This window comes from Marmota marmota, unplaced genomic scaffold (genome assembly GCF_001458135.2).
Source record: "Marmota marmota marmota unplaced genomic scaffold, marMar, whole genome shotgun sequence".
In the NCBI taxonomy this organism is placed as follows: Eukaryota; Metazoa; Chordata; class Mammalia; order Rodentia; family Sciuridae; genus Marmota; species Marmota marmota.
The window spans coordinates 29,544,337-29,556,439 of NW_026000057.1; the positions used below are offsets into that span (position 1 = coordinate 29,544,337).

At 33.2% G+C, this 12,103-nt stretch overlaps 1 protein-coding gene across 2 annotated transcripts in view; it reads right to left on the minus strand.

Annotated features, from left to right (window-relative positions):
- Nucleotides 1-9,229: 9,229 nt before the first annotated feature.
- Nucleotides 9,230-12,103, minus strand: part of Eif4e (eukaryotic translation initiation factor 4E) — a 39,749-nt gene continuing 36,875 nt past the window's right edge. For both annotated transcript variants that reach the window (XM_015484577.2, XM_048813655.1), the window contains exon 7: nucleotides 9,230-10,307. In XM_015484577.2, coding sequence (XP_015340063.1) covers nucleotides 10,193-10,307 — 115 coding nt within the window. In that variant the 3' untranslated portion in view covers nucleotides 9,230-10,192. The remainder of the gene's footprint in view (nucleotides 10,308-12,103) is intronic.

Here is a 12,103-nt window from a genome sequence, read left to right on the forward strand (position 1 = left end):
TACAGAGAACTCTATTTACTGATCTCAAGTGAAACCCACCTACACTAACCTACACTAAAGCCAAGGACTCCACGGAGATTAAGCAGCAGCAGTAATTCTAGGGGGGCATTTCAGGGCAGGTAACATTAGTGTTATCTATTGCAATGAAAAAATATTAGACATTTTCCTGATAAAACATACAATTAACAATGAAAATTATCTTTTAGCATTAAATAACTTTATACTGAATTGGATAAGGCAAAAATTCCTAAGGGGAGAAACGAGTTTATCTATAAGTCCACTAGAACAAAAGTTTCATTAAAATTTCTGTTCTGATTTGTTATATTAACCAGCACCTTAGAGTGGCTGTCATACAGTGATCACTCAATTAACAAAAGATTTTGACCCATTACACAGACCTACAGGTTATAATCATTATGAAGGGGAAACCATAGTTTCCCAATATCTATTCAACACATTAAACTAAACAAATGCTGAATGACTAAATAGTGGGATACTTTGATATTTGTGGGAAACTGAGTGATAAGAAACTTCTGTTGGTGGGTCAGAACTTGGTGTGGGTTGAAAAACGAATGTGCATATTTCCTCCACATTTTTTTAATAAATTTGAAACCTAACTTGTACATTTGGTTAAAGCGGATATAAACTCTTCTGCTCCACAAAACAAAGTGCTCATGTTATTGCAGATAAGTCATGAATTGTGTGAACTTAAATAGGCAACTAGTCTAATTATTGCTCCCACCTCCCTCACCATAAAAGAAAAGCTCAGTTGAATAAACCAACACCCCCCACCCCCACCAAAAAAAAAAAAAAAATCCCATAGGGAATCTATCCAAAACCAGCATCATCACTTTTGGCAGAAGGATGCTAAGTGGCAAGATACTAAGGTATTATTATTCTATAATGTTCTTATAATATTATATAAACTATAACTATTTTATATTAATGCTAGAGGTAAAAACTAGAAGTTAAATTAATCAAGTACAATGAAACAATGAAGGCTTTAGAAAGAAATGTTTATTACCAAGGTGGCTAACTATTATAAAAACTTGCTAATTCGCATAGGGCCTCTTTACCATGGTATTTTTTTTAAACTGCAGATTGTGACTGACTAGATGATGAGGACTGAGATGGAAGGAAAGAAGGAAGAGGCAGGCATAGAAAATCTCAGAGCACACTGTATATGGTAACACTTGAGTATAGATTAATGAACCTTTTGTTTTGGTATATACGTGTATATGTAAACTGACCCACAAAATAAAATGTATTTTTTGATTGTAGGTTGCAATAAGAAAAGGGGCTTTGTGCTTTTCAGTAGAATTTAGACTCACCCATGTATAGATTTAGTGGCATTTCATTCAGGTACATTTCATTGTCAAACTCAACAACAACAAAAAATGACAATGTTATTCTAAGCTCTGCTTTTAGGCACAATTGCTCTTTAGATATTTCTCCAGAAGTAAAATTCACTGCCATTTGAAACATTAAAAGTTACTTGAGAAACAACATGCAATACAGCCACTCAATAACTTAGAAATGGTAGAAATATTCTTTATTTGCATTCTCTAAAATAATAACCCCGAACCACATACACTGAGTCCTTTAAATGTGGCTGGTATGAATGAGAAACTGGTGAACTTTATTACACTTAAATAGCCACATGTGGATGGAAACCAATGTAGAGACGCATGCTTTATTACATCCCACAACGTGTAGCTAGATCACATGGATCATTGTCTAAATCACTTGGGGGCTTCACAGAAACTCAGAATCACAGGCCTGACTCTAGGCATGAGTCAGAATAGCTAGCTGACTCATGTGCTAACTAAAGGCATTGATCAAAAGGACTGGTTTTCAAAGCACATATCACCACTGAGTTCTACCATACCAATGGAAATTTATGGAACACTTTGAAACAATAGCTGGTGGGTGTTTCTGACATTACTGGGGATGAATAATATACAAACAAACCTACAACTGGAAAGCTGGTGTCCCAAATGACATGCAAATAAATATCTCACCTGAAATTTATGTATTTTTAAAGAATTTATTTATTAACACTGAAAACTTGAGTCTCATTCCATTACCTAACATGAAGTATTTTTGCAAGTGTACTCTGAAAATTCCAAGAATATCACATGTAAATTGAGTAAAGATTTTTTTCCTAGAGTAACTTATTTAATAGCCTTCATTTAAGAGTTGTCACATTGACACTGAAGTGTTAAGTCAAATTGTCCCACTATTATGTAGCTATGTTTAAACTATTTTATTAAAAACCACTTCCCTGTTATTTCATTCTATCATTATTATCTCCATTCTCTAGGGATATTTTTTTTCTTAAAAAAAAAAAGTAGGTAATAAGTCACATTATTCCTGAATTTCACTTCAGAATATCAGCATGTGCTATACTGCTTATGTTTTTACCTATTAGGCGGATCTGAGACTTAACAACTAATCTTAAAGATTTATCCATCCACTGCCATTTCTATAGATCAGGAAACCATAATTTGAGAATACAAGGCTCCTCAGCCTTAGAATCAATCCATGATTTGGATTTACAGAACTTCAGATTTACAGAACTTGTAAAATAAAACAATTTGATACATGTGTATCATTATCAATCATCAATCATGGTATAGCCACCCTTGGGGGAATAACTTTTATTTCACTAAAAACTATCGTATTAAAAACCATACATCCCCCAAGACTGAATAAATTAGTCTGGATAATAAACTTTGACCTCAAAATGTGGTTAACTCCCCATCCTATTGCATTTATGAAAATGCAATTTGTATTATTTCTACCAACGCTGATAACTTTTAAGAAAACAATCTCATGCAAGTTAGATGTTACTACATTGTTTACACTATAGGTGTTATTTTATGGAAATTTATGGAAGAGGGCAAACACCCATTAAACAAATATTTGCTATGTAACAGGTACTAAGCTATTCTCTCTACATACAGAACTCAAGTCTCACAACCGCCCTCTGATACAGGTATCACTCATTGTTTCACAGATGAGGAAACCAGCAGAACTCAGCTACCTTAACTAAGTTTATATAACTAATAGATGTCAGAATTTGAACTATGGCTAATTTGCCTCCAAAGCATGTGTACAATTTTCTGGAGCAAGTGGAGTTTTTTTTTTTTTTTTCCTTTCTTTTAATCTTACTGTGAAATATCGACTGGATCTTGTCTTTCTTTGGCATAGCCAAAGCTTACTTAAGGCAAAAACTACTTAAGGCCATCCTACCAATGGCAGTTGTACAATTAACATCTTTGAGTGAACTGCTTCACCAAAGCAGGCTTCGTGGAATGCATTTTGCTTGATAACCTTAACTTTTTTCATTCTCCCCAGTTCTTTCATTCCTGCCCACCCGCCTTCCTGCAATAAGGAACAAATAAATGCATACCACATGCTACTCTAGGTAATAAAGAAAATATATTAAAAAGACAGGCCTACAAAGTAAATACATCTTTGCTGGATAATTCAGAAACCACTTGAAATCATTCTTATCATTAAAAACACCAATTATTAACTATGATACCAAGCATATAAGCTTCAATATTTTCCACTTTGAGAAAACTCTTTTATCTGCTTTCTAAGAGCACAATAAGAACACCTAACAAGCATGTGCTCATAAACAATGAGCACATTTAAGGGCATAGGGAATAGTGGGGAAATAGCTGGGATATCATTTAGGGTAAGAATCCAGTTAGGGATAATTAGAAATTTTTGAGAAACTGAAGTGGACTTGGAGACATCATCTCAGCAGAAGATAATATCGAGTAGGTAAGGATGCAAATCACACTCATTTAATAAAGCCCTTTTTGGTAGGAATGGGATCATAGGTTTACTAGAAGTAAAAAGAAAATGGAAAGATAAAGAATATTCAAATTTTATTTCGTTTGAGTGCTAGGGACTGAACCCAGGGCTTCCAACCAGGTTAAATCCAGTCTCGGTTATTTGTGTTTTGCCAAAAACACAATTACTACAGAATATTTACAATAAATAAAGTTTTTTCTATAAGGAGCAAGAAAGCATCTTGGGCTTTGTGGCCAGTCTGCTATAATTAGCCAACTCTGCCACTGTAGGACAAGAACAGCCTATAGACATATAAACGAGTGAGGCCATATTCAAATAAAACTTTATTTATGAAACAGACTTGGGCACTGACTGTAATTAGTAGACCCCTGAAGCAAAGATCTAGTAGGTAAGGAGAATCAGACCTATGAACAGGAGGAAGTTGATGGTTAAGGAAAGAGATTTGGAAATCACTGGCACAAGCAAAATGTCAGGATAAATAACACAAGGACAGCAGATTGGAAATATGAACATGTGAAGATAGAACCCTTATAAAAGCAACACTTCATAAAGCATGAAGGAGGTAAAGAATCAGTGGTTTTCTGAAAGAAAAAAAAAAGTGCACAAAATAACTGATGTATCCTAAGTATCATTTTAGCTGCATTACAAAACTCTTACAAGTGCAGGACAACACAATATTTAGCCATGGTTAGTATCCAAAAAACAATAGCCTCCAAGGTGTACATAATATGCTTATTAGCAGTTTGCCATAAAGAGATAATGCAAAGCTGAGACAAATTTCATGACTCATGTTTCATATGGAGAATCTTACACACCAAAACACAATGTCAGGCACCGTGCACAAACCAGTCAAAACTGAGTCAATGGGTGAAGACAAAAAACAAAATAGAAAAACAATGCCCCTAAAAACAAATGAAATGACAAGGGAAACTGCTTGTTTCTATAAGGTATGTTTAGGTAATACTCTCAGTAAATTGTGAAGTTAAACTCACTATAAGGTTTAAAATAAAACTAGCTCCAATGTCCCTATTTTTGGTTCTAGCTTTTTCAACATTTACTAGTCTAAAATGAAAGTAGCTAGCTCATGGCTTATCGTTGAGAAACAATACAATCTAGCAAACAAACTATCTTACTTGTATTTATAACCATGTTGGCTCATCAGAAGAAAATAAAGAAATGAAAATCCAATCAGAAAAATATCACAAGAAACAAAATTACAAAACTTACAAAGCTGCTTTGTAGAACACAATGACTAACAGATGACAGTCTGTGTTTGTGGACTAGAATGGTCTGGGTGTCAAATGGGTAGAAAATAAGTGCCACTTAGTACTGCTAAAGAAAAACAAATTGTCTTTCATTAAGTTTAGTGTACAAAGATAGGATTACATCTTAACAATGAGGGTCTGTGAAGGTGAAAATACCAAAAGGAAGGAAAGGAAGAAGGGAGAGAAAAAGGAAGGGAGAAAGAAAGGAGTCAGTCCACCCATAAAGAATACATCCATATAATGGAACATGTGGAACAATAAAAATAATGCATTTTGCATGCACTATGACAAAAATGTCCAAAATTATTAAATGACAAAACAATGCTAGTGACTTTTGTGTCTAAAAAAATCTATACATGTGTGCACATACACTCATCTGATATGCACAGAAAATCTCTACAGACATTTATAAGAAATTTGAGTGGTACCTTGAAAAAGAAGAGTGAAATTGAAGGAGACAGGAATGTTTCACCTTCTACCCTTCTGTAGGGAAGAAAAATAAAATAGGCATGTGTTATGTTTGATCAAACATTAAAGAAAAAAATCACGGATCAGTATTTTGGGAAGGTGGCTGGATAAAGGACTGCTACCTTTAAGAAAAAAAAAAAATCACACTAATGCAGACAAAATTACACAGAAAATACAACAATATGATCAAAAAAGTTAAGCAAATGTTAAAATTTTTAAATGCCATCACATAATTAAAAAAAAAACTTTACTTGGACAATCACATAGTTTAGTCATAAAAAGTAGAAACTAGGTCTTGCAAAAGCAGTAATTTAGCACACACAGGTTTGTTGGAATCCCATGGTGATCCATCTAGATTCAAGGTTAGAGCTGAAAAGTCACCTTCATTTTATATGTACCTCTAGATTACATAACCTCCAGGAATATAAATTCTACTACTTTTTCAGGAACAAAAGCTATTTGTATAACTTTATAGAAACTCATTTTAAATCTGCTTTTAAATTTTCTTAGAGCAGGGACCCAGTCATTCTGTTCTACCTCTATGCTCAGCATCAAGAACAAAAGTATTCTCTCTCATATAAAACACATATATGTAATATACACATGTGTAAAAAAATTTTTTTTTCTTTTTGCCAGAAAGAAGGCAGGGAAATAGCTTCTGTACAAAACTATGAGGAACTACAAGGTCTAAAAAAATAAAGGGGGAAAATTAATGTGAAAAATTGGTTCCTCTGAATTTCATGTTACCATAAGCCTGTAATTTCATTCTTTGCTTCCACCAGTGGAAAAAATAATTACAAGAAAACAGGTCTAAAACTACCCTATGGTAACAGGAAGGCTGTTTAATATCTACTTTGGAATTCACAATAAGCAGCAGAATTAAGATGCTATGAAGAGGCTCAAAATTTTGACAACTCCATTAACAATTACAAAGATATGAGCACGACCTAACAGATCTACTTGTTTCAGGGAAGAAAGGCAAAAGAGCTGGCCTGGGCTACTGCGGAAAGCAAACAAGGAGTAGTAATTCTCAAATCCTTCGTGATAAAGGACCAGTCTTAACCCCTACACTGTCAAACATCCTTCTGTAAAATGTTTTTTAAATTAGAAAAATGAGCACATACCTCTGCCCCCTCCCCCCCCCCACACACACACACACCTTCCCCATCCCTGCAGTGGGGGGGATCGAACCTTAGGGCCTCAAGTATGATAGGCATAGTGGTGGTCTACCACTGAGCTACACCTTCAGCCCTTTTCATTTTTAGATAGGGTTTGGTTAAGTTCCCCAGACTGTCCTCCAAGTTGTGATGGTCCTGCCTCAGCTCTCTAAGTAGCTGGGAACATAGGTATGCAACAAGGTGCCCAGCATGATTACATATATTTAATGTTTTAAGGTTTCTAGATACTCAGAATTGCTATAGTAGTCCCCAGAGAAATGGTGAATAGTCTTGTTTTTCAACGTCAGTCTGGCCTAAAATCTTGAATCTGTGTGGAGGATCTGACGTCAATTGAGTAATTGGTATTTTTCTTCTTCACTACTCACACTGAAGACAGTCTGGAAGAAACACAGATAAAAGGTAGCATGGAGCTTTGTCATTAACTTATTTTAATTTTAAAATGCAAAACACTGCACTATCACAATGCCTCACTAAATTTACATTATCCTCTTGAATGTAACTTCAGCATTTAAAAATATCAACTATCAATTCAAACACTGTTCTTTATTTTGCCATTTATCTTAGAAGATAACTTTGAATACAGATACATAAAACTATATGAAAATAGTTACTTAAGACATACTCCTCTAAACTCCTTTTCCTTTGTATCCATGTTCTCAAAATTCTGACTAGTTTAGTTGGTTGGTAACAGAATTGAGTCTAGAAAAATTTCCCACCTATTATTAGTTTCACTAACAAAGGAAGTAGAGAATGTGCCTGGCCTATGAAGTGACTACAATCCGATGTAATCTATAATCTATAAGCCCACACTACTGAAAAATACAATGTGATTTAGAGTTTTTAGAACCTAATTTCCAGGATTAAAACACACTTTGCACCTGACAAAAGCTATAAAGATCTCAATGCTTCTGTTTCTTGATTCACAAAATAGGGAATACATATCCAAGAATTTCTGTGCAGGTTAATGTGCATATAAAGTGACGGGAGCACATAAGTTTTGTAATTATTTAATTCTTACATATGATGTACCAAATCCTTTTGTAGAATTGGTATAATTAAGATTAAACATTAAATGTCACATCCCACAATGAACCACTATTTATCTGTTAAAGATTACTTCCATTTTCTATTATGAAATGTATCTATTTATAACCTCCTATTGGACAGGGTAATGTAGTAAAGTTATGAAAAGCTGCAAGTCACCGTGATATTTAAATGGCAATTGCCCAAAGTGATTCATAATAATTTATCATCCCTCCCTGTTCCTGGGGAAAAGAATTAAAATAAAATTGTGATTCTAAAATAGTTATAACAATCAAATGCTACAATTTAAAAAAAAAAAACTTAGAACTGTGTGATGTATTCTTCTGTGGGGAAAAGCTTTTACTTCTTAAAATTGGACTTCATTTTAGGATTAAGGAAATGAGAACATTAACTTCTAATAGATGCACTACTCCAATCCCACTCACTGCCAACATACTACCATCATAGCCACTTAACAAAGTTCTTGAAATACTCACAACTACACATATCAACACAGACAATATGTCAGCTAAACCAATCAGCCAAGCTTAAATAGCAGACATTAGGAACAGAATGTGGAGATTAAACACACAACATTCACTATTTCTATAATATGGAATAAGGAGTGTTTGTGACATTTAGAGTAGTCAAATGACAATCAGTGGTAGCCTTTAAAACCTATTTGAAAATTCTACAATGAAACCAATGCTATTAATTCCATTTTATTTTATAAGGATCTTTGTCAAGTTTATCAGTTTGAAAACGATCCATTTATAATCACCACTTAAAGACAAAATCTCCTATAGACTAATGATTTCCATTCTGCTACCTACAGTTCACCTTGCTCTTTGTTCTATGATAGCCACACTTCATTTCACAGGATCTGAACTATACAATTATGTATCAGAGACAAAATATTTTTCAAGTTTGCTTTCAAATGATACCTACAAAGAAGAAATGAAGTTTTCAAGTTTACAGAAAAACCATACTACAACAATTGACCAATATAAATATCTTAATACTTATTTATTCTGTTCTATTGATAAGAATACTAATGCATATGCCCCCACCTGTACTTTCCCTATGCTATCATTCTGACACTTAAGAACACCTCAACTTGCAACCAAGATTTACAATCACTGTTCCTATCAATCAAATGGTGATGCACCAAAATCCCAATTCTCATGAATTTTTACATATTGAAATTACATTATTTACTTAAGACTAAAGAACTGGGCCTTACTTTATAAAAAAACAAAGATAGCCACATCAGTTTCATCCATATATATGATACTACCTATTCAATTTATTAAAAATTGTAATAAACATAATCAAACTAGTGCTCCAAACTTATGCTGTTCAAGTGGAAGACACTACAAGAGAAGACACAATAGAGACTGCCTTGCAATAAGAAGTACAAATTCCTTCTATAGAAATGGGAGAAATAAAAGGACAAATCTAGTTGTCTAAAAGACAATTCACTGTACACATTTTATTTACAGTTTTGTACACTGTCTTAATATGAATGGGACCGCTTTTCTACTTGAGCCATTTTTAACCAAAGCAAAATAACCTAAGTAATACAAAGTGTTAAAATACAGCATAAAGATACAAAAACAGACATACTAATTCTAGTTAGGAATGTAATTATGATGTTACATTTTTTTATAATCCACAATTATGTTTAGGAAATCACACAAACATAGATCACTGATTTGAATGAAATGCATAAATTTGTAGCAAAGTTTTGTAGTTACAAAAAACAAAAAAATTACCAAAGAATGCACAAAATTAATGTTTATTCCACCTTTGTGTCATATTCCTGGATCCTTCACCAATGTTACATGAGGAAAAACAAAAGCAAAACAAATGGAAAACTGAAATCAGAATCACTAATGTTATCAAGTAGGGAAACAAATAAATTAAAATCTAGCAGCCATCAGCAAGAGTACAGCAAAGATAATGCTGTCAAAAGAAACAAAGAAAATTGCTAGAAAACTGTATGCATCATACTCTTTCAAACCAGCAAAATATGCCCCTGCATACAATGGAACATAAACTCAATTTTTTTCCTATTAAGGTATAGAAATGCAAGTTCTTTTGAATATTGTGGATGGGTAAAACTTGTTTGTAATGGTAATTCTACTAAGCTAATACAGAGTGGGCCAGGAACACATTTATGGATTCTGGGGATGATGTGGACTGTAATTCTTTGATTGGGATAGTGGACACTATAATAAAAATTAAAAAAAAAAAATGAACACAGAAGTACAAGACAAAGGCGAATGAGACTTCTCTTATATCTGAGTAACATTTAGATGGAATCAAATTTAAATGCAGTCCACTCTGCTTTTGAAGAGGCTTTGGTTCAGCTCCCAAATCTCGATTGCTTGACGCAGTCTCCTATGAGAATACTCAGAAGGTGTCTTCTTAAACAACAAACCTATTTTTAGTGGTGGAGCCGCTCTTAGTAGCTGTGTCTGCATGGGACTGATAACCAATCACTATCTTTGGAGGAAGTCCTAACCTTTCCTTGTATACTCTCCTAGAAGACAAAGAAGAAAGTGGCCATTTATTTTTATTCACCAAAACAAATTAATTTTAAAAATTCATTATCAGTCTTAGTATCTAAAAACACACTGAGTAAAATAGAAAAATTGCACACCCTTTTCCTTTTAGCTTGATTTACACTTTATATTTCCATAGCAATCTTAGTTAATCACTTAACAAATATCTGAGACCCAATCAGATATATATCAAGTACTGTAATAATTGTCACTAAACCAACAGTGAGCAAAGCAGGGTCAATTCCTGGGCCCATGGCATTTATAGTAAGTAGAGACAAGTAGGAAAAACACAACCAAATAATCACAAATACATATGATGAAACTGTTATCACAGGCATACTTAACTTTCATAAAAATAGGTAACATGCACATGTCTATTTCATTTTTTGACCTAAAATGTTACATTATACGTATGAACACAGTAAAAACTGTATACTACTATACCATTACATTTGCCATACCTAATACTGAAAAGATTAAAGAACAAAACTAAACATTTTGAGGGAAATTTATGAATATATTTTCTCAGGATAAGTTAAAACATACATAATTTCTGCCTTATATATAACCCTACAATCTTATTTTCAAGTAAGATGTTATTAGAGATGGGGTTATAGACTCAGGGGTAGAAAACTCGACTTGCACATAAAAGGTCCTGGATTCAACACTGGGGGAAGGTGGGGATATAAAAGAGGGACCTTGACCATTTGGTCCCAGAACATGTGACTACTCTAAAGAATAAAATGTGAATGAGTGCCAAATACCACTGTATCATACTGTATAAATCATGAGGATCTAATCTCATCTGCTATATTAAAGAAAGCTCCTTTTTAGAGTCATGAGGTAAGAAAAAAAGGTGCATCTCTGAGGGCTGAGAACCAAAAATAAGGCTATGCTGTTATGGATCACAAATGAATGTCAGGCAAGGCTAACAAAGACCCAGGGAAAGATCACAGAGAGTGTCATACATCAACTTAGAAATCTAAACCTTTATTCTTAGAAAAAATATAGCAAAAATATTTTTAAGAAGCAATAAAAAATTAAAAAAAGGGAATGTACACTTTTATGGAGCATCACCCAAAATGATACTCCACCATTCCAACTTTTTCATACTCCACCCCTGCTTCAGAAGCTTCTACTAACTTTCTCCAAATAAAGTATCTAAAAATACTTTTTATAATAAGTGAAAATGACTACTAGATTAAAATTATGGCGTAATGCATTCCCTACAAATATAATTCCCCACTAAAAATGTCAAAAGCCATAGTACTGACTCATACAAATTAGAAGGGTTAAAATATTTTTCCTTAAAAAATTATCAAAATGTTTTAGATTTCAAAAATATTTAATGCTGACAAAATACAAAACTTTCATAAGAAAGAAACCTATATTTTTTTAACTATTGTTTTCAAAGTAAAATGAAACTCCTAAACCGATGTTTTGATGCTGATGGAAAGATCTTAAATATGATAACAAATTGCCGATCAACTCCTTTCTTATAGAAGCCCCACATAGAATGAACCTGAAAAAGGTTTGGAAGGTATGTTCCTAGGAGAATTTATAATGTTTGAAATATCACCAAATGAGCAATTCAAACATTTTGTGACCTATAACTACCTAGTACTTATTAACATAAAATTAAACCACAAATTTTACTAATTTAATAAATTTACTAATGTAATTGTAATAAAAAAATCCTAACAATAATGTTTGAAAGTAAATGACAGGTCATTTTTGCAAAGAACAAAATTTACCAAAAAAAAAAAAAAAAAGA